This window comes from Carettochelys insculpta, chromosome 7 (assembly GCF_033958435.1).
Source record: "Carettochelys insculpta isolate YL-2023 chromosome 7, ASM3395843v1, whole genome shotgun sequence".
Lineage (NCBI taxonomy): Eukaryota > Metazoa > Chordata > Testudines > Carettochelyidae > Carettochelys > Carettochelys insculpta.
In genome coordinates this window covers 52,836,404-52,860,044 of record NC_134143.1, presented here as the reverse complement: position 1 = coordinate 52,860,044, position 23,641 = coordinate 52,836,404, and the positions used below count along the sequence as shown (strand labels likewise).

The 23,641-nt window shown below is 42.1% G+C and overlaps 1 protein-coding gene across 5 annotated transcripts in view; it reads left to right on the top strand.

Annotated features, from left to right (window-relative positions):
• The window catches only part of EDRF1 (erythroid differentiation regulatory factor 1), a 61,115-nt gene that overhangs the window by 14,493 nt on the left and 22,981 nt on the right, over window positions 1-23,641 (top strand). For all 5 annotated transcript variants that reach the window (XR_012646315.1, XR_012646314.1, XM_075000482.1 and 2 more), the window contains 13 exons: window positions 285-396; window positions 1,503-1,650; window positions 1,738-1,846; window positions 2,199-2,310; window positions 4,426-4,683; window positions 7,716-7,787; window positions 7,895-8,045; window positions 10,422-10,610; window positions 12,499-12,699; window positions 13,149-13,367; window positions 15,556-15,779; window positions 16,692-16,850; window positions 17,175-17,324. Coding sequence is in view for 3 of the 5 variants with exons in the window: in XM_075000482.1 (XP_074856583.1) it covers window positions 285-396; window positions 1,503-1,650; window positions 1,738-1,846; window positions 2,199-2,310; window positions 4,426-4,683; window positions 7,716-7,787; window positions 7,895-8,045; window positions 10,422-10,610; window positions 12,499-12,699; window positions 13,149-13,367; window positions 15,556-15,779; window positions 16,692-16,850; window positions 17,175-17,324 (2,104 nt within the window). In the remaining 2 variants the exon portion in view is untranslated. The remainder of the gene's footprint in view (window positions 1-284; window positions 397-1,502; window positions 1,651-1,737; window positions 1,847-2,198; window positions 2,311-4,425; window positions 4,684-7,715; window positions 7,788-7,894; window positions 8,046-10,421; window positions 10,611-12,498; window positions 12,700-13,148; window positions 13,368-15,555; window positions 15,780-16,691; window positions 16,851-17,174; window positions 17,325-23,641) is intronic.

Genomic DNA, 23,641 nt, shown 5'->3' with positions numbered 1-23,641 from the left:
TTGACATTCTCTTAGTCGTAAGAGATGCTGATATCAAAACAGAGATTCGTATAGTTTCCCCATGCGCTACTTTAAAATATAACCTTCGTTACGAACGAAAGGTTTTCCTTAAACCTCAATTTTAAGGTTGCTGTGTTCTCATACTACTCACGTAGGTAAGATTAATGTGGGAGACTTTAACTGGTAACTTTTAAAAAAGCAAACAAACCCTCTACTACATGTATCCTGATGAGTTAAAAAAATCTTCATTTTCTCAAAGATATACTAGAAATATTTTATTTTAGGGATAACAACAAGCCAATAAACGTGCTGACAGGAATTGACTATTGGTTGGACAACTTGATATGTAACGTTCCAGAGCTTGTGATGTGTTTTCATGTTAATGGAATTGTTCAGGTAAGTCCTGGTATCTTTTACAGTCTGCACTTTGCCATGTCTTTGATGAATTCAGCTTATCTATTCATAACAGTGAAGTTGTTCTGGGAGAGCTGATAGCAACATTGTACCACAATGTTCATACAAAACTTATTTTGAGAGACTCTGATACCACTATTTTTTGTCCCTGCTGTATTTTAAAGGCCAGTTTCAAACAAAGTTCTGCTGCTAGAGATGTTTGTTTTGCTAGTTCTATGAAGTTCTGCTCAGATATGACTAAACTGATGAACAGTTTTTTAAAAAGCCCCTATTTACTTCTCCAACCAAAAATGGGTTAACAGACACCTCCTGCTGCCAGTTAACTTCTACCACTTGAAGGACAGGACCTGTAGTATAGTGGTGAAGGTATTCGAAATTTGAGCCTATCTGAAGAGGTGTGAATGGGACCTTTACTTTAGTTTGTTTCTGTACAAACACACAAAACCCATCAAATTACAGATAAGATATTAAAATATATATTATCTGTTGAAAACCAACCACTTGAAAGTTAGGAAATGCCTGATTTCCCGGTGACATCTTAATAGTCTCTCCTTGTTGATGTATGTCATGGCAGTGTCTTTAATTATATGGTTGTATATGTAGCTTGTTTCTACAGTGCTCCTGCCACAGTTAGCGTATAGGTGGATGCGCAAGGAAGTAAAATTAAGGGTATATGAGAAATTTTTTTTAAATAGAGTTGTTACCCTGTATTGTTCACAGTTAATTAAGCTAATTTATTCAGCATAATCGCACTAATTCTTTATCATTTTATTGAGGTTACTGTATGTGTTAAACGCCAGTCCACAAAATTGCACTTCCAGTTTGTTCCAAATGAGTTCTTTCATTAAAACAATTTTAGACCAATTTATATTACAAAGATATAGGTATTAACATTACACAAGCATAAATGAATATAGCACTAACTTCTTTGTGTATAATTTTGACAGTTTGTCAATATTGGAAAGCATTATTAATGAAATTCCTATTTTCAGGTTATTGGGTGGTGAAAAGGATGTCTGTTTTGTATAACTATTCTTAATATATATTATGTAGACTTTTTCAGTGTTTTTAAAATGCATTTTATGCAGAAGTATGAAATGATCAAGACAGAGGATATTCCCAATTTGGAAAACTCCAATTTTTCTACCAAAGTGATAAAGGATATTGCTCAAAATATCTTATCTTTTCTTAAATCTAACTGCACCAAAGAAGGACACACTTATTGGCTATTTAAAGGTAAGCTAATCCTTGGTTACATTTAATAAATTATATTTCAAACCTATATATTGTCAAGTTGGCTGTTTGAAAAATCTTCTCTTTCAGCAAGTGGAAGTGATATAGTAAAGCTTTATGACCTCACCACTCTTTGTGAAGAAACTGAAGATAAATACCAAAACCCTTTCACAATGCCAGTGGCAATTCTGTTGTACAAGTAAGTGTTTCGTTCAGAAGCAAAAAACTGTTGTAACATTTTATTTACTTAAATTAATACACAAGCATCCTTTCTCGGCACTGCATACTCTGTCCATCTCTGAAAAATGCAATTATAAAATCACTACCACTTCCTCTTATAAGTAAAACAATTATCCCGTCAAATAATTATATTAAGTGAATCAGAATCTTACCATTCCTCAGATTTCTCTGTCATTTAAGTCCTTCTATAGAAGCCTGGTTAAAAAGATGGACTTTGCCGATTGCTTACTTGTGGAAGAAATACTAAGGAAAAAGATTAAGATAATAGGAATTTCAATGATGATTTAGTCTACTATTCCTCTTTCTTTTAGAGTTGCCTGTAATATGATGATGAAAAAAAATCAGAACAAGAAGCACTATGGCACTATCCGGACATTGCTGCTTAATTGTGTCAAGTTGTTGGATAAAGCCAGACATCCACAAGTAAGAATTATATTTTAATACATTTTTTCAGTGCTGAGAGACACGTAATTGTATGTATCAAAAAATATAGATGTTGATGATCTACCTTCACCTAAATGCACTAATAAGGTAACAATGCTATATTAATTAGAATGTGATTGGAACACATAAGTGAGTTAAATCTCATCGTCATGGCAGATGGGTTTCGTCACTGAGTTCTATCTTGCATGACCTTGTAGCTGAGAGGATGGTCTTTGGAAGGAGAGTGGAATCAAAAGTCAGGGGAAAGTCCCAGACCCAGCAGCAACACTTTCTCTTGTCCCACTGCCTGGACTGACTTCTCTACTTGCAAACCAGACCCAAAAGAATGGGATGTCAGGCTAGGAAATATATGTCAGTTTCCCTATTGCCCTGCTCCCTGCTGTGATAGTAAGGAGAGGCATGCATTTTTGTGCGAGTATTTTTGAAATGCGCTCTCTCTTTCTCTCTCTCACACAGTGAGAAGAATGAAGGAAAATTAAATTGAAGTCAAAATATAGCGGATTGTGATTTTTTTTGCGGCCAATCTCATTATGTGGCGGGGTGGGGGAGGGAGATGGTGGTCTGGTTTCTGATGGTGAGGCAGGAAATTACTTCAGGCTAGTAATACTGAACATAGCCTGGATGTGAGGACCCAAAGGAGGATCTGACATAAAGAAGACACCAAGGTTAAAGGTCTGAATAACTGGTAGAATGATGATGATATCCACAGTGTTTGAGAGGAGAACAGAATATTAGCTTCAGCTAATATTTGTTACTCAATTTCTCATGGCTTTTGTTACATTATAAAGAATAAAAGCAAACCTCAGAAGTGGGATGAATTTGGACCACTTCCCATTGTGTGCATTGCATTGAGGTTAGGGTTGGCATCTCAGTCCTTTACTGAGTCCTAACTTCTTTGCTTCGTGTAAGTTGTTCCTCCTTCTTTTATGCACATGTGCAGAGCCAGTTTTTGCTTTGTGCCTCATTGGTGTGTTTTCCTTTTAAATTCTGGTTTCAGGTATTTATATTATCGGTAATAAAAATATTTGAGCTTGATTTTCTTGATAGTGGAACTAAGGTTGGAATTCGTTCTCTTGTAAATTAAGATTTTAATGTATTCATTGAGTAACATTCACATTGATAAATGATATATTTGGATTATCAGAATATAATTCTTTGTATATCAACACTGCCTTTTATCCAAGTATTTGAAAACCTGACAATATTAACTAACTTTACTGAGTATATTTTGCCTGATTTTGTAGGTAAATAAACTGACACATTTGAGTTGATCGTTGTCGTGCAGAAGGAGTCAGAAATAGAATCCACAAGTGGTCTTTCTCCCAGATACCACTCTGATCAACTGTTTGTAATGTTAGCTTTCTGTTAATCACGTCTTAACCTAATATTAAATGTTACATAACACTAGAAACCACTACAGATCATTACTCGCTTACCCAAGTAGCATCTTTCAGTTGACCATGACGCTTTTAAGCATATTCATATCTACAGTAAACTCTTTTGTATCTAGCAACCATGGCACTGAGAGGTTGCTGGATATGCAAATATTCTGGTTAATGAAGAATACCTGGGGAAAGGCACAGCAGGGGTCCGTGGCCCTCCTCCCCACCCCCCAAGAAAGTTTAGATCCCTCCCTATGTCCCCCAGTGCTCACTCCCCCTATCCTGCTTACTTTTTGGGCCCTCGGAGGAACAGCCGTGGCACAGCTGGACTTGTCTGGCAGCTCTGAGTGGTGAGCTACCAATAAACCCGCTCAGCCTGGGAGCATTCATGCATTGGAACTGTTGGCAGGTGGGAAGGACTGGGACGTGGATCATGGCTCAGGGTTTGCTGGCATCATGCCAGTTATCTGAGAGTTCTGTTTCATTAAATACTGGATGAACAAGAGTTTACTGTATTTACACACACTGGTTAAGGATTTTGCAGATTTCTGTACAGTCTTTTGTGTGAATTTATTGGACCCAGCTCTAATCTTGTTCTTTATCTCAGAGTGGAAAGACGCAAACTTTTCTCTTTGAGTGGCCTGTTTAAAAACTTGCAGCACCTGGATACTCTAAAATCCTTTTTTCCTTTTTTTTTTCTTTTTCCAATTAGATTATTGCTTCAGCGAATTACATGCTCTCAGAACTCTTCCAGTTAGATGAACCTAAAAAAGAAGGTGCAGAGTTTCCTTTAAATGGGAACTCAGATGAAAGTTATAGTGAAGAGGAAGAAGAAATGCCAGATAGTGATGAAAATGGCTCCTACAGCACCAGCTTGGATCCGCCAGATGACAATAAAGCTGTAGCTGTGATCAAATCTGTTGGCGAGTTATCAGTACCCGAAAAATATAAATCTATTCACCAAATACGAGTAAGTTACTAGCAAGCCATACTGAGCTTGGGGGTGGGGGGTGGGGTCTGAAATGAGCATAGTGGTGCTTGTATTGTCAAAACTTGGTTGACTGGGATCAGTTTTTAAAATAATAAATCAGCTAAAGACCTTTATGACACCAGTTATTTGTGTACCTCAGATTAGCTGGAATATGGGAAGAAAGGAAATAAGCTCTCTGGGCCAAATTGTGGCTCTCTGCATTTTATCCGGTTACAGATGCAAAGTAATATAATTTTTGCTTTACTATCTTCTCTGTTTCTGCATGCCACCTGTAAATTATTCTACAACCAGGACAAGTAATAGGACTATAGAAAAGTATTTAGCAACTGGAGATGTAAAGTTGTATGCTGTATTGAAATAAGTCAGTTTCTCAGTGCATCTTTGGAATGTACCATAGCAGTTTAATGAGTGCTACTCCATGGATATGGGAGGACTTTACTCATCAGCTCCCTCCCTCCCCGGGAATGTAGGAGTTTTTGTTTGAAAGCATGATTGTGCTGTAGCCATTCTGCTTCATCTCATTCTCCCTTATAGGTATGAAAATATGCTTCTAGTTAGCCAGTGTTAGTATAAACCATAATGCTGTCTGCATTTACCTGAGTCATAATTTTTTCAAAAACTTGTCTTGTACATGCTTCCATAATAAATAAATCAGCAAAATATGACACAATTACTTTTTTATCAGACTTCACTAAAGCATCTTTTGTTTAGCACAGTATTTAGGGCTGTCTGTAGGGGACCAGTCTCCAGCCCCGCCCCCCCAGGTGTGCCATGGGTCCTGCCCCTTTTCCTCCTCCACAGCCAGCCTAGCTGGGGATTACTTGGGGCAGGGCATGATGGTGGATGGCAGCAGCAGGGGAGTCACCTCTCTGCCCCCCTGCCCATCCCCCATGCACCAGTTGGGTGGTGCAAAGGGCAGCCTGCTTTGCACCCTCTCAGCCCTCTGAGCCCAGCTTCTCCATGGGCTGCTGGGAGCAGAGGCTGCTTCTGACTACTGTGGGGAAGCAGGCCTCAGACTGGGAGGCGGTGGCTGGGTTGAGAAGGTTGATGCTTGTGCTGGACGAGTTGAGGGTGGGGAGGGGATCTGCTGCCACCTGCCCTCAGCACCTGTGCCCTGCTCCAGGGAATCCTCTTTTCCTCCTGTGCATAGGATGACTGGGGGCACAGGGCCGGGGGCAGCTGCCTCACTGTCACCGCGTCTTATGGATAGGATGGCTCTGACAGTATTTAAAACAACTAAATAATGTGACACCGAGTTCTGTTGTTTAGCTTCCAAATGTTAACAATATTTCACTTTGCCTCTTGACAATTGATTAAGCCATATCTATGTCAGTGAAGCACTGGATTGAAGAAGTATAACTAAGCATGAGGCAATCAACAAGGTTGACTTTCCAGTCCCTGTGCTAACTAACTGAGATTTGATATTCTACAAAATCTCTCATCACTAATGCTCATTGATGCAAGCTTTCATAGCTCAAGGCTTCTCTACAGCAGCACACTGTCAGTAGTGGAAGCCCTACATTGATCTTTCTTAAAGCTTGGATTCATTACTGGAGAGTACCAGACTTGTATTTTTAGGGTTTGGATTGATATTACACTGGCAGGATTTCATCTTTCTCCCATACTAAAAGCTGGTCAGTAAAGATTTTCTGAATGACAGGAACAAGGTGGCTAAGGCAAAATTCATCCCTTCCTGCACAGAGCTGAAGCAGCGTTTCCCAAACTGTGTTCCATGGAACACTGGTGTTCTGTGCGATGTAAATAGGTCTTCTGTGAAAAAAGAATTATGCTAACAATATTTTTCCTTCTAAAGTATTTAACATGAAATTGAGTATCAAAATATGAAGGTGTTTGAGTAGTATTTAGATTGTAGGTATATTAATATTTATAATGCATCCATAATGGTATAGTTATTATGTGACTTGTGCTGAAACAATCAGTTGATTTTTTTGGATGGTTTCCACATGAGTCCTGTTCAGAGAAATCAATTGATGCTGCACAAGCCTCATTCTTGATATTAAGCAGGTTTGTGATCAAAAGGTGCAAAAACCCTCTTCCTATAGAAGAAAAATCAACTGTCAAATGTTACTTATTTTTTATTTTCCAATACTTTTCTGTAAAAATAACATTTATAAAAACAAAAAAATTAAAAATATTTTTCCATACTTAATTTGGTTTTTCATTTTTTCATTAAAATGTTTAAGCTCTAAGGAAGGACAGTAATTTTCTGACCAATATTATCCTTTCTATTTTTGTACAAAAGAACAACACTAACTTCTTTCGGCTGTTATATTGATGTTTCGTTTTGGGCTTTTACTTAATTTTTAAATTTAATTTGGAGGATGCTTAGCAACCTTATATCAGAAAGACATTAGTTTGTTCAGATTTTTTTTTTTTGTAAGATTGCTAAAGAAAACCCTAACTCCTTAAAATCAACTTTTGAGCATTACATGTGACAATTTTTTGGTATAAAACCCTCTACCCTCCACCTGGTAGCCCTTCTTCCCTTCTCTTCTCCTCCACCACATCCCTCTAACCAGCATGTATGTGTTCCATCAATATATTGCAAGCCCAAAAGTGTTCCGTGGCTAAAATAGTTTCTGAAACACTGAGTTGGAGCAATGGGCAATGTAGAAGGAAATAGAATTGCATGCCTGTCCAACTGCTTCCTCCTCCATCTCCTTTTAGCATGTAGGGCTGAGGCTGTTACCCTTTTGTGTGTACTTTGGGATTTTGGGTCACGAGAAGAGACTGATAATGAATTTTGATCAATTTAGGTAAATAATATAATTACACTCTACAGTGAAGACCATTAGTATCAGCAGTTGAAGTAAACAAAAGAAATTTGTGGCCTGATATAACATGAAGTTTAACATACTCCCGTAATGGCCTTCCTTGTGGTCCTTTAACTGTGCACCAATAAACTGGATTCTGCTTTTATCTTTTAAGTCTTCATAGTCAGTTTGGTTTTTTAAGTAGATCTGCCATCTTAATTTTTTTTTTAAATTAAGCCTAGTTGTGGATTTCCTGTTTGCCATGACACTGAGGAGCGGTGCAGACTTGTGCTCAGCTATGTTCTAGAAGTAAGTTTCCTAATTCTGTTCTGTCCTGGTGAAAATGTGGTTTTGGCTTGTTACTGTTTAGTTGCCTTCCAAATAAATACTTAATGAAAGGCCTTTTCTTTTTAAAGGGCTTGAAATCTGTTGACAACAGCATTAAAAAAGATGGTGACCTTCCTGCAGCTGACCCCAACACCCCAATCCCATTAAAATACGAGGATGAATCCACAAGTGGTGGTCCCGAGTGTCTGGAAAAACAGATGGCTTTGTTTTTAGACAAAAGTAAGCTGAATTGTTTTGCAAATTTGACCTTTTCAATAGCACAACACACTGCTGCTACTTTATTTTGATTGTCTAAACAATGTACTTGCAAATCATCAATTATGCCATACATTGAAAAAAAGCAAAAAAAGAATATTTCACACAAACAGAAGTGGAGACTGTAGGTCTTTCCTTTTAGATACGAAAAGAAACGGGACAGTAGGGATGTTTTTAGATTAGTAAAGATCCTTTTATAGTACGTACATAAAGTTACTGCATTTTATTAAATGTGGATTACCAGTGGCTCCCATAAGTATTTTGATTTTGTTCATAGATTGTCGTATAGTGCCCCCTTGGGAGATCGTAATTTTTTTTTGGCAATGTTAAGTTTTTGACAGTTGGGCTGTGTCTACATAGGCACAAATCTTCGAAATAGCCATATTTCAAAGATTACTAATGAGGCACTGAATTGAATATTCAACGCCTCATTAGCATTAGGACACTTCCGGCCACGGCTACATGGGGCTCCTTTTCAAAAGGACACCCTCGGCTTTCGAAATCCCCTTATTCCGATCATTGATTGGGATAAGGGGATTTTGAAAGGTGCGGAGTCCTTTCGAAAAGGAGCCCTGTGTAGCCGTGCTGACCCATACGCTTTCAAAAGCAGTGCTTTTGAAGCGCTGCAGCTGGAAGCGTCCTAATGCTAATGAGGTGCTAAATATTCAATTCAGCGCCTCATTAGTAATCTTCGAAATGGCCATTACCTTGGTTATTTTGAAGATTTGTGCCCATGTGGACACAGCCTTGGAGAAATTATCTTTAGAAGAATGAATTTTGGCAATAATTTATTTAGTATCAACATCATGTTCCTTTCTGTACTACGTATGTCACCAACATATGCAGTGTTAACCAGGATATTCTTTGCTTGCCATGCAATTATACTTGTCTTTTTGTTCATACACCTCTTAATGTTCTTGCATAAACATCTTCTTGTGTTCAGTTTTTTAGAACAGAGGTCAACGTTTAACATAGCCTTAAATAGCTACACTGTAGGTGATGAAATACTAAGAAGATTATTGCTATGAATGTAGGTAGGGACTGCTACTTCCAAGATATAAAATAATGTTGTACTTTTTCAGTTATCAAGCCAGAAAAGTATACTATATTTCCCAAGTCTTTTAAATGACTGATCATTGGGAAAGGTTCACTATTTCTCCTCCAATTTTGATTTACAATAGATGATGTCACTTGAATGTCAGTGACTTGGAGATCTGCAAATGACATATTGGGCATTTTCCCCAATAATCAGTCCAGAACTTAAGAATAAATACACCATCGAACAGGTGTGTTGCATTATGAGCTAGGATAAACACCCAAGCAGTATATTTGAATTCAGTGCACCCTCCTTGATTTTTAGTAGCAACAAAAGGAGCTAGCTGTAGTTTTTCACGGTACTAGCTAGTGTTTGGTTAATAGAGAGTGAATTTAAACTAGACCAAGAAAATTGAAATATGGATAAGAAACAAAATTTCTTCCTTTGGTGCACTTGTGCTTTTTCTCCCCTCCCCCTTTTTTTTTTCAAAATATTTATAATATCATGTTTCTCCTGAAATCTTTCCAGTAAATGGAAAAAGAGTGGGAAGGAAAGGCAGAAGTAAAAGCAGTTACCCTTCAAATTTAATGTTTTAAAAAGAATCTTTGCTGACACCCAGTGCATGTTGTGTCTGAATTGTTTAGGGTGTCTGTCTGATGCATCAAATTGCTCAAAAAGAGAGGCATGGTCATCTAAAGGCTGACTTAATGATCATGGTCTTATAAGCCAAACCATGAGGTTTGTCTTCCTGTGCAGTACAGAAGTGAGTTTCTGGCCTGAACATTGTAGATCTTTGTCTGCTTCAAAGCTCCCTAAAACAGCAGCTGTTGGTGTAGGTGCCAGGACCAGGACGAGGACCGTTGTCTCCAACCAGGTGTCACATGTGGTCTAGTTCCAGGACTTTTCTACTGTCAAGGAAGCCATCTCATACTTCAGAATCTACGAAGTCTAGCAATTTGAAAAACTTCAACGGTTCCGCCTTCTAGCCAAAAATTGGACAGTACATTTTCCTCATTGCTGAATATTTTCTTCAAACTGGGGAAGCCTCTACCTATTGGGTCTTGACAATTCTGAGCTAATATAAGAGTTGCAAGCATTCAGTACAAATCCCAAAAGCCACAGTTGTTTATCCTGGCTGCAGTCGAAGACATGGGCCAGGAGTGCACAGTCCCAGCTCCAGCCCCTACTTCAGCTGCTGAAGCTGAAAAAGTCAGAGGTCTGGTAAAGACTGCTGTGACTGTTGATGAAAGTGTATCCTTAAGTATTAGACTTAAGATTTACTCATTTTATTTTTGTATTTTTAGTGGGCTCATTTCAAAAGGAGAAACATTCCAGTCAATCAGGAATCATTCCTGGGTCTTGGCAGTATAAAATGAAATTGCAGCTGATTCTGAAGTCATCAAAGGCTTATTATGTTCTATCTGATGCTGCTTTGAGTCTTCAGAAATATGGAAGAGCATTACGATACATTAAATTAGCGCTACAGTGTCATGGTAAGTTATTGGAACATTTTGTTCTTAAATAGCGCACATAGGCTGGGTCTACACTTGCCCCCAATTTCAAAGGGGGCATGTTAATCAGGGTGATGGGAGATTACTGATGAAGTGCTGCGGTGAATACGCAGCACTTCATTAGGCTAATTTTCCCCCATAGCAGCTTAGAAGTGTGAAACTTCAAAGTGCCGGCGTGCACTTTGAGGGGTAAAGGCACTTCAAAGTGCCCGCGGCTACATGCATGCTGGCACTTTGAAGTTTGGCACTTTGAAGTTGCTGCAGGGGAGAATTAGTCTAATGAAGTGCAGTGTATTCGCTGCAGTGCTTCATTAGTAATCTCTGGTTGCCCTGGTTAACATGCCCCCTTCGAAGTTGGGGGCAAGTGTAGACGAGCCCATAGATGTACCATGACGAACACTTCTGCCATGCATTAATGTCTTTGGTGTATGTGGATTGATTTTAGTGCATCATTCCATGCTTTTAATGAATTTAGCAAAGAACTGGCTTGAGGAGGCTGGATGCAGTGAAGCCTTTTAGTTTCAATCATAGGCTTCTTCTGTCTCATTCCCTTTGTCCCTATTACAAAAATGATCATACGTTGCACAAGTGGCAGTTTCACTTAAAGGCAAAGAGGCAGGACTTAGTGTATAGAAGGCTGGGACTCATTTATTTATTGACTGGGACTTGAAGTCTGGTGCCAGGAATATGTGTAAAAACATTTGTTCATTATACAGTACTTATGTATTGCTCATTTACAAAATACATTCTGAGAAATTAAGCAAATACTCAGCGTGGAGTGCATTCCCATCTAATACTGAGGTTTTGCGAGTAGAATATGAAGGATATTCTGATTGTTTCCTAGTTATAACACTGAGTTTGAGTAATCAGAAAATATGACTTTGAAGTGAAATTGTTACATGTAAAAAAGTGCTTTATCTTTCAAAACTTAACGATCAAGCGCTGTTCATTAGGAAAAATATCTGAGGGAAACAGTTGCCAATTGTTATCCCTAGAAAATACATCTGAGATCTGAAACTCAGATTTTTCTTCCTGTTGCGTATCATCGTTAGTAAATAAAGATTGTGTAGGTCAAATTATATCAGGTTAAAAAACTTTGTCTTTGGTGGTTATACACAGTTATGACTGAGGGCTAGATCAGACCTTGGATTAGTTGAGTTAACAATTCTGTATGAGCAGGGTTAGAATTCTCGTAATCTTAAGAACATAATAACAGCCATACTGGGTCAGACCATAGGCCCATCAAGCCCAGTATCCTGTCTTCTGACAGTGGCCAGTGCAGGGTGCCCCAGAGGGAACAAACAGAACAGGTAATCATCAAGTGATCAATTCCCTGTTGCCCAATTCCAGCCTTTTGGAAACAGAGGCTAGGGACACCATCCATGCCCATCCTGGCTAATAGCCATTGATGGACCTATCCCCCATGAATTTATCTAGTTCTTATTTAAACTTTACAATAGTCTTGGCCTTCACAACATTCTCCGGCAAGGAGTTCCACAGGTTAACTGTGCGTTGTGTGAAAAAATATTTCCTATTGTTTGTTTTTAAACCTGTTGCCTATTAATTTCATTTGGTGACTCCTAGTTCTTGAGTTGTGAGGAGGAGTAAATAACAATTCCTTATCTGTTTTCTCCGCACCACATTTCCTTACGTGTAATTGCTGTGCAGTGTTAACAGTGATTAAAAAGTAGGAAGCATCTGTTCTTCACAGATAGATATAACTCAGACTATATACAGGGGTCAGAACTGCTGAGAAACATGTCACCAGTTTTAAATGGTTGCTGTTCTACAAATAGTTAAATTTGGATTCTGCATGTCTCAAATCTCTTAATGCTTAATTTTGTGGTGTTGGGTTTTTTTCCTGTACCAGATACATACTGTTGCCTGTGCACAAATATGCCTGCCGAAGTGCTACTGTTTCTTTGTCAGTGTTTAACCCTTTGTGGTGATATCCAGCTCATGCTTGCTCAGAATGCAAATAACAGAGCAGCGTATCTTGAAGAATATAACTACCAAACAAAAGAAGACCATGAAATATTGCACAGTCTTCATAGAGAATCAAGCTGTCAAGGTATAAAATTGAAATAATATATTTGGCTGAATCATTGTGGTCCTATTAGCTAATATTAATCTCACAGAGTTTCTTAAGATTCACAAAAAGCCATATGGCATGTCACTCCTAGAACCTTAAGGTGCTATTTCTTTTTTTTTTTTTTTTTTCAAAATGAAAGCTGAGTATAGAAATTGAAATAGCTTTTTTTAGAACTGTGGCTTTTCTGAAGCACATAGGATAAAGTGTACTTTCATATAAATGTATCCAGAGGGGTGTGGTTTTGTGCCTTTCAAGTAAGGGGTCACGTTCTCTCTTTCCTTAAGCTCCTTGGAACCCCTTTGATTTTTGAGCATAACTCAGTCATTTTATCAAACCTCTACTACTACACTTTTTTATAGATCCTAAAATAAATGAAATTTGGGGAGAATTTATGATTTAACATGCAGTTCTTGCTATTTGTTTTCCAGTATTTGTGTGGGCTACTGACTTATCTACAGACTTGGAATGTCAGCTTTCGGTTAGCTGCAAATGCTATGAGGCAGCTAATGAAATCTTGCTTTTTAGTAATTTAAAAAAACAAAATCCAGAGCAACATGTACAAGTGTTGAAGAGGATGGGTAACATCAGAAATGAAATTGGCGTATTTTACATGAACCAAGCTGCTGCAGTGCAGACTGAGAGAGTGGGCAAGTATTTATAAATGTTTTTACTTTTTATGTATGCGGCTTCATTGATCTAAGCCTTTGAGTAGAACAGGGTAACAGTGATGATCACCGTCAGCAACAGTATTTGAGATGCCTCTGAACTCTTCATTCTAGGAAGAAAGGAAATTTCAAAGAACTTCTTAATATAAATAGATATCTTCCTGTAGTTAATGGTGTGTCAGTGCTTCCATTGTATAAGCAGTGTTCTTTTTCCCCTCAAGGTACTCTTTCTTACATGTAAACACTTTAGCTTGTACAGAAATACAAGACAACTTGTAAAGCAAAATATAGATTTTTTTTTTTTTTTCTTTTTTTGACGTCTCTTGTTTCAGGGTGCTGGAATGTTGAGCTGAAATGAACTATACATAAGTTGTTGTTACAGGTACAAGATTGAACGTCTCTAATCTGGAACTCTCTCATCTGACAAACTCCATAATGGTTTTAGTTACCCAGATGACCACTTATCCTGGGTGTCATCAAGTTTCCTGTGTTCCCATAAAGTTTGTTTCCAGCCACCAGTCCTAGCTGTCAGTGTTCTGTGCTGCTCTTTAGCTGTAATTTACCCCTAAATGTCTTCTAAGAGCCTAGTAAGCAGTGCAAGTGTTGGTAATGTGCTAGAAAACACTGACTTCCCATTGCCCAGTAGATTCTCTCATCTGGCACTGGTCAGTTCTCCAGGGTGCTGGATGAGAGAGGTTCAAGCTGTACTTAATAGACCTATCCTTTTTTGATATTTGCCCAATTGTAGTCAGGCCACTATTGTAGGAAATTTTAGTTACATTTCTGATTGATGATTACTTTTCTGCCCTGTCTTTTTTAACAGAATTATTATAATTATTATTAATTTAATTACTAATTTAATTATAATTACTACTTAATTAGTTATTAACCAAATTATTTAATGACCAGTTACTTAAAATTTAACGTTGTTTTGATTTTTAGCTAAATATTGGCAATACTAACTTTTACTGATTTACTAATTTTTTAGCTAAAAATCAAACCTTGTTTAATGTTAAAATGTAAGTTTTTTTTGTGGTGTTTTTTTTTTTTTTTTTAAAAAAAACCTAGAAGTACAGTGAACCCCTGAAGTGTGAATTCAAGTTATGCTTAAATTGCGCTAACGTGAGTTAAGCACAACTTGAAGCTGCTCTGAGGCTATGAGCCTGCCCATCTTCCCCCAGGTGGGGGAAATGGGGCGTGCAACCGCAGTGGTGTGGCTTCTCGCAGCTTCTGCTAGTGGGGAGAAGCCATGTTGCTGTGACTGTCTGCCCACCAGCTGGGGGAAGCCAGGCAGGCAGCTGCAGTGGCATGATTTCTCCCTGGCTTCCTCTAGCTGGGAGGAGCTGTGCCACAGCAGTTGTCTGCCCAGTGCAGCTCCCCCAGCTGGGGGAAGTTGGGTGGGCACCCATGCCTGGCTCCCAGAGTGGTGGGGAGCCAGAAACCAGGCAGGAGCTGGGAAACTGGTCAGTGCTGCTCAGGAATGTGTTGGTCATTTTCCCAGCTCCTGCCATCACAAGGGAGCTTGGGAGTAGGCTGCCACCTGGTCCTTGGCTCCCCTGCGTTGCTTGGGAACTTTGACTTATGTGGGGGTTGCGAAAATGCAACACCCATGTAAGTTTGGGGGGTCTACTGTATTACCAGTATTTAGTTAAAATCAAACAATGTTAAAATTTAAGTAACTGGTTACTAAATTCAGTTATGGTTACTTTACTGTATAGTATCCAGGTTATTTCTAATATGTATTTAAAGTAGAAAAGAAGAAATATCTGAATCCTTGGGAAAGCTGAGTACTGTTTTGTTATCTTACAAGCTACTTGTCAACTTTAGTGTTTTTTTTTTTAATTAGTTATCAGAAAACACTGTTTTCAGCAGTACAGTTCAGGGTAGCATTTGTTGACTTAGTTAAAATTTCAGCCTTGTTATGGGAGTAGTCACAATATGCATCATTACTAGTTGCCAGAAAAAAAAAAAGAGTCAGTTGTCCTTCATTCTGGCCGAAACTGTCCCATTCTTGGTGACTCTATTAAGTCTTCAATTTTGACTTGTAATCTCAAATTAAGAAAAGCTTTTGTAGAAGCAGGAGAACAATAATTTAATGTAGATGTTGATGGGTTAGAAATTTTTAAGGCGTTTGAATGAAATTGTAAGACCTCTGTCGTCTTTGCACTAGTGAGCAAAAGTGTATCTGCAGTAGAGCAGCAACTGTGGAAGAAAAGCTTCTCTTGCTTTGAAGAAGGGATTCATAACTTTGAGTCGATTGATGATGCAACCAATTCTGCCCTTCTGTTGTGCAACACTGGAAGACTGATGCGAATTTGTGCACAAGCACACTGTGCTGCTGGAGGAGATTTTAAGCGAGAGTTTTCGCCAGAGGAGGCCCTTTATTACAATAAGGTAATGGCCCTATTCTTCTTTTAAGGGAACGGGCCATGCTTTTTGTCAGTGACTTCCCACTAAACAGGTGCATAGAACACAGGGCCATGCTGTACACCTCTCTGGATCAATTCATTGCCATGGTTCAGCATTTTCAAACTAATCTGTATTGTGCAGTTTAACCTTTTGGATTTAGACATACTGATTTCTAAGTACTTTTGAAATCATAAATGTAAATAAATATATTCTAAATAATGCTATGGAATATTTATTGTCTGTCTAAACAAAACCCAAGTGTGTTAGCACTTGAGCAGAAATCCTTCTCACAACACCTGAACTGGACAGTTCATTTATGCAGGAAAAAGAGGAGCATAGCCTTTACAGCCTTTATGCTGCTGAACTATGCTTTGAAGTGTGTTTGCAATAGTGTGTTGAAGATAGGCTTTTGGTGAGGGATGCTTGATGGACCATGGCTAGGGAGTGTTTGAAGTATGTCCCGTGTTTAGGGGGCTGCTAGCTCCTTATTGTACAGTGTAGTCTGCTCCCAGGAGTGGGTGAATTCTGTCCCTGCCTTTTGTAACTCCCTTGTATTGATCCCTCCCTTTTACACAAGAGGTAAGATTTGATTCTTATTAATTTGGCTTCCATTTCTATACCAACACACTACAATACAAGGTAATTTTGTGTTTACTTTCAGTTGAATTAAACTCCTGATTTTGTATTTGCATGGTATTACCAGTTGTTAGATGTAGCATGTGAATAATTTAAATAGATTACAAATGTGATTCTGAGGAGCAATGCTAGGGAAAAAGTCCAGACGAGTTATGAAATGCTTTCATATTAGGATGAATACAGGATAATGGATTGTTACAACCTACTGTGTTATAAACTCATGTCAGTAACTACTGCTTTGCTACATGTTATTCTCTGTAGGCAATTGATTACTATCTGAAGGCTTTAAGATCACTGGGCAAAAGAGAGGTGCACCCAGCTGTTTGGGATTCTGTGAACTGGGAACTATCCACCACGTATTTTACTATGGCGACTTTGCAGCAGGATTATGCACCATTATCTAGAAAGGCTCAGGAACAGGTAAGATTTGTAACAACATCCACTAAAAGAAATCAAATCATTCTGCCATTTTTTTGTGAACAAGCAGAATGGTAGACAACTATCTGAGCCGAAGTGCATCCATAATTTGTATATCTTTATAGGATAAAAAACTATTGTGTAGCAGCTATTGCTATCAGAATATGGCACATTAAGAAGATTACACCACAACTAGATATATATTGTCAACCTATAGTTTTTAAAAAAGCAAATTGTTCTGTAAACATCCACAGCCTGTTTCATACTGGGCTTTTTTATTTCAAAATAAGTCCTCTGATGCAGAATTGTGAAATCTTTCTTTTGTAGATAGAGAAGGAAGTTAGTGAAGCCATGATGAAATCCTTGAAATACTGTGATGTTGATGCAGAGTCTGCACGACAACCCCTCTGCCAGTATCGGGCTGCAACTATTCACCACAGACTGGGTTCTATGTATCATAGTTGTTTGAGAAACCAGGTAATTGTAGGGAGACTTTGTTACCAGTGTGGTGTCCGGACGTCTGTTCTGTTCCCTGCTGTGTTTGATGATAACCTTTGGCTGCGTGTGTATTTGCTCTCTCTGAATGCCAGTGTTGGCTCAGCAGTTAGCCTGCAATTTCTGAGGGTCCCCAGTAACCACAAGTCAAGTGAGATACGAAGGAACTGGAACCAGGTTTGTTGTTGACACATGGGCTCTAGTACCCTGGGTGTCCCCACTTGGATGCCAGTAGTTTTACACTAGTACATGCATGTGCCTTGACAACAGACTCAACATGCTTCCAGGGGGCAGGAACGCCCCAGTCAGTTCTCCAGGTTGGCCTATGCAGTCCTGGTGACATGCACTTTTATACCCAGGTACAAACAACTTAAATGTACGTTACATATACCAGGTGTCACCCCTAATTGTAATATGGTGATGCCCCTTAAGGTAACTAGATCTTACCCATTATCTTGTAGATGGCACCATCAAAACAACACTATCCATCATGTTGTCATAACAACCCTGTACTGAACCTGTGTTGGAATGTAACTTGTGCTAAGCTCTTATCTGTAAGAAGGGTCCTGGTACCGTACAACGTCTTACCTTACTGGAACGTGTTTGTGTATGACTGAGTGCGTGGTAATGTTCTGATCAGCCCTATGTCTGCCAAATTCCTGTGAGCAAGACTTGGGTTTCACTCAGAGTTCACCTTTTTCTGTTAGCCTAGTTAACCCTATGTTGTTCCAGCTTTAGCTTTGGCTTAGGCCTGTTAGCTTTGTTGTATGTTAACAAAGCATTGACTATTGTTCAGGCCTTAGCCTTTTAGGATTCACAGTAGGCCCTCTCATTACTGCAGCAAAATATTGAGTTGCTTTGTAGGGTTTTTTTTTTCCTTGTGTATTGCAATTTGTTCTGCATATGGGCATCATATCTCAGATGGCATGTGAGCAGCAAATGTCATTCACTGGTTGGTGCTTAGCTTCCCTGGCTCAGGCCAGATACTGATGGAGAGTGCAACGTGTGTCTATAAAACATAAACATATGTACTGTGTGTGTGTGTGTGTGTGTGTGTGTGTGTGTGTGTGTATGTATGTATGTATGTATGTACATGTACAGTATACTCCTACTTATCGAACATCTGTGTTGTTAAATCCCTTTCTTGTCCCTCATATACTGTGACCTGGGAGTGAGGAAGGGATTTGGATAATGCAGCATTTTGGTAATGTAGCAGAAACTGCTCGCCAGGCCTGTGAGGAAGATGATGAGTCAGGTTCTGTGGGAGGGTAAAGGGCTCCTGCAGCTGCACAGGAAGCCCTCTGCAGCCCTGCTGTCTGGAGAAATGAGTCAGCAAGGCCATGACAGTAGAGTTGTAGGTGGCGCCTTGCCCTGACAGAGGGTTGGTGACAATCTCTGCGGGCACAAGGTGAGGTAGGAGAGGTTCCGGTCCAGGGAAGGAGAGCAAAGACCTGGCCAGGGTGAAAGGGATTCTGTTCTGCACCAAACCTTGTGTGTGTAGCGATCTCATCACTGCCAGTGCAGGGATCACTCTGCAGATGTGCTGTTGTGGAAAGGAATGAGCTGGGTAGAGCAGAAAATTTGGGGCAAGACTCTTACAAGAGCCCCCAGTTACAGGGGAGGTCACCTTGTTGCTGAGTGGCTTCTGCTCTTTCAATTAACTGAGCACATGGTTAGTCTAATAAAATCTGTACGCTGCTTGCTATATGGATAATGTGGAATATGCATTATATGTACATGTGACCTTTCGAATTGGTGTAATCTGAAGTGAATTTTATTCTACAAATTCTGACCTAGCTCTTTGAAGCAAAGCTGTCACTGTATTTGCATACTGCCTAATACAGTGGGGACCAACCTGATAGTGGCCTCTAGCATTACCACAATATAAATGTTTAATAATACATTCTGCTTTCTAAGAAAAGTGGCAGTTTCTTCACGTTCCATGGCATTCAATCCATTTTTTTTCTAACCAAAGAATTGTATTCATATCAGTGTGTTGTTTTTTTAATAACCTAAAACAATGGTGGTTTAAAAAGTGCTTTCTAACATTATTTTGCTATTGCACAAAATTATACTGCTTTACATATGCATTCAAATTGTGATTGTGTAAGGAAGAGATTCAGCAATTAATTTAGGATTGTACAAATAAATGTAAAGTACTCCACGGAAGAGAGAACAGTCAGTTGTGCACATACACAACATGGGAAATGCCTCATGCCGTCTTCCGTGTACTTTTGTTTTGTGTGGTGCAAGATCCTCCTTCATCAGTTAATCCAGTAATACTTCATATGCAGTAGCAATTGTTCTTCTTCGAGTGTCCCCGTGGGTGCTCCACATTAGGTGTCGGGCTCGCCCGGCGCCGCAGATCGGATCTTCCAAGCAGTTTCTGCCAGACCGCGCATGCGCCGGTGCGCGCCGCTCCCCCGCGCGCTCCCGGCCATGTGCGCGATCTGGTCCCCGCCAGTTCCTCTTAACCGCCGTCGGCTGCAGACGGAATCCAACTAGGCTAAGGCCAAGTAGCGTATTCAACGACTTTATCTGTTTTTCTTTAAAGTTTTTTTCAGGCACTTAGGCTACTATAAGCTAGCCGGTTGTTATTTTGTTAAAAAAAAAAAAAAAACAACAACGAACAAGCTACGAGAGGGACAGCTCAGCCAGTCCCAGTAACAAGCGCCGGAGGCCAGGAGCTAGAGCCATCAGCCCTCCTGCTAAGGCAGGCCATCGGATGGGGAAAACAGCACAAAGAAGGTGCTAAGTACCCACTTAAAAACTCAAAGACTCACCAACAATGTCCTCTTCAGGCTTTAAAAAAACGTGAGTCCTGCCGAGAGGCAATGCCAGTGTCCGATGGGCACAGTCTCTGCATAAGGTGCCTGGGGGAGTCCCATGTGGCACAGAAATGCGCCTTCTGCGCTAAATTAACAACCAGAGCACGGAGGGACAGGGAGATGAGGATAAAAATGCTGCTTCTTCATAAGGCCCTCCAGCCAGAAGCGCCGGAGCGGCCGCAGCAGGAGGGACCCTCCGGGGCCCTTAAAAGGAAAGCTGCCTCCCTCACTCCATCAGCGCAGAAACGGAGGAAAGTATCTCCAGCCCGATCCCTGCCGGCAGCAACAGCGAGCGGGACGGGAGGAGCAAGCAGCCCCCAGCCGCAGCAACAGCTGATCGGCGGCGGCACGGAGAGCCACGTGGAAACGGCTCAGCCTCCGATACTCAGCCAGCCACCCCGCACCGCAGGCAGGGCGGCGGCTAAACAAGTGCCGGTACCGGCGGCACCGCAGGCAGCGGCACCGACCCCCGGGGAACCGGCGGTGCAGAGCGCGCAGGCACGCAGCCTGCCGGCACCGGAGGACACCGCACATGCGGCACCGCCCTCGAGCGTGCCGAGCTCGGTGCGGACGGGGCCGGAATCCCCTGTATGCCCCCCAGCCCGATCCCTGCCGGCAGCAACAGCGAGCGGGACGGGAGGAGCGAGCAGCCCCCAGCCGCAGCAACAGCTGATCGGCGGCGGCACGGAGAGCCACGTGCAAGCGGCTCAGCCTCCGATAATCAGCTAGCCGCCCCGCACCGCAGGCAGGGCGGCGGCTAAACAAGCGCCGGTACCACCGACCCCCGGAAAACCGGCGGTGCAGAGCGTGCAGGCACGCAGCCTGCCGGCACCGAAGGACACCGCACGTGCGGCACCGCCTTCGAGTGTGCCGAGCTCGGTGCGGACGGTGCCGGGATCCACTGTATGTCGGGGCGGAGTTACCTCCTCAAGGGAGAGGGAAGACTGCACACAAGAGGAGGCATTGCAGCCCCTCTCCGCACAGGGCTGTGGAGTTGCTTTCTCACAGCCCTCCGCTATGTTGCAGACTCCAACTAAAAGGCAGGGGTCCCCCCCCAGCCTACCCGGAGCCCCCTTCTCCATTTCTGCAACCAGCCTCACCCTGGCTGGGACCACGCAGGGCATAGACACCATCGGCAATCTACTAGGGAAAAATCCCTACAAACGATCTCGTACCCCCGAGGGCAATTGCGACCGGGGACAGAGACTTAAGCATCTCAGGGGGGACTGGTTATGGAACCCCGAGATTTTTCCTCGCAAACCTCTAGTGAGAGGGTGTACCATCATCAGCAGGAACCGGAAGGGTCCAGAGAGATGTACCCCAGCGGTTCCTCGCTCTCCTCCCCGGATGAGGCTACGGCCCCGGGGGACGTCCATCCTCCGGACGATCTCAAACAGTTCCAAGAGCTGTTTTACGAGGGTGGCCTTCACGCAAGGCATCCAGACAGCAAAGGTGCAAGAGCAACACCATAAGCTCCTCAAAAATCTGAGATCTCCGGCCTCCTCCAAAATAGCAATACCGCTGATGACGCAATCTTGGAGTCTGCCACTATGATATGGCAGACTCCTGCGACTATTCCGCCTGTCCACAAGAGAGCGAAAAAAAAAAAAAAAAATACTTCGTGCCGACGAAGGGCATGGAGTTCCTGTTCAGCCACCCACAACCAAATTCTTTGGTGGTGGAGTCGTCGCAACGTGGGGGAACAGACAAACATGCCAAAAAGCTAGAGCTGTTGGGCAGAAAGGTCTACTCCTCCTCCACGCTACTGTTGCCAATGGCAAATTACGCAGCGCATCTAGCGAACCATAATTTCGATAACCACATTAGGTTAACCTCCCTCATGGACTCGCTTCCAGAGGGCACGAAACCAGTGCTCAAGGCCATCATCCGACCATTTTATAACCAGTGGCAAAGGATCACCACAGACAAATGGGTGCTGGAGATCATAGCCACGGGGTACGCCATCCCCTCCCAGTTGCTCCCACCGCCATGACCTCCACCCGGGGCCCACCTCCAGGAGGCCTCCCATGTAGCGAGGCTCAAGCAGGAGGTAGACCATCTCATGCTTGTAGGGGCAGTGGAAAGAGTGCCGGAGCAACTGCAAGGGAGAGGGTTCTACTCGAGGTACTTCCTCACGGGGAGGTCCATCTTACATTTTCGAGGCCTCACCGGTACCTGCGCAAGCAACGCTTTCGGATGATCACAAACGCCTCCATCCTTACGGCACTAGACGATGGAGATTGGTTCGCAGCCCTCGACTTACAAGGTCCTACCGTTTGGGCTCTCCTCAGCACCCAGAGTCTTCACCAAGACCTTGGCAGTGGTGTCAGCCTACCTGCACAGACAGGGGGTATTTATATTCCAGTATCTGGATGACTGCCTACTCAAAGGGGCCTCGAAGGAGGAGGTACTACACATAATATGTGTCACAGCAGGCACGTTCTCTTCGCTCGGCCTGCTCATCAATCTGACAAAATGAAAGATAGACCCCACACAGGACATAGAGTTCGTAGGGGCACGCATAAATTCTATTACAGCGAGGGCGTATCTACCAGAGACTTGCTTTCGGGCCATCGGCTCCCTCGCGCAAGGCTTCACCGTCAGCCCTATGGTGCCGGTTCTGACGTGCTTACAGCCGCTGGGCCACATGGCAGCAGCGACGTTTCGTAGAACAGAACGCCAGGTTACACATGCGCAGCATGCAGCATTGGCTGGCGAGCGTATACAAACCGGCAGCACACACTGTTCACAGGATGGCGTCGCCCACAACAGAGGTGCGCAAATCCCTGCAATGGTGGGTAAACCCCGGGAACCTGCTAACAAGGGTACCCTTCCACCAACCACATGTATTGGTTTTTCTTACTACAGATGCCTCCCTCATAGGGTGGGGAGCACACATGGGCGAAGAGGTGACGCAAGGGCTGTGGTCCTCCATGGAGCAGTCACTGCACACAAATATACTGGAGCTCAGAGCAGTGTTCAACGCCTGCAGACACTTTCAAGACCAAATGAAAGGCAAGGTAGTCGGGATCAGTACAGACGATACCTCCACCATGTTTTATATAAATCGGCAAGGAGGAGCTCGGTCCCGTGCCTTATGTGTAGAAGCAGTCCGGTTGTGGAACTGCTGCATCGCCAACAATATAACCTTGAAAGCCTCGTACTTACCAGGCGCTCGCAATGTGAAGTCAGACCCGCTGAGCAGGCGTTTCGCACTCACGCACAAGTGGCAGATCTGTCCCGATCTGCTGCAACCGATTTTTCCACACATGGGGTTTTCCCCAGATAGACCTGTTTGCTACTCAGCACAACAAGAAGTGCCCACGATTCTGCTCCAGGGCAGGACTGGGACGGGGGTCCCTGAGGGACGCCTTCGCGATCTCATGGAGGGGCCCCCTGCTTTACGCTTTCCCTCCCACAGTGCTCATCCACAAAGTGTTGCAGAAAGCCAGGAGGGAAGGAACCTGAATG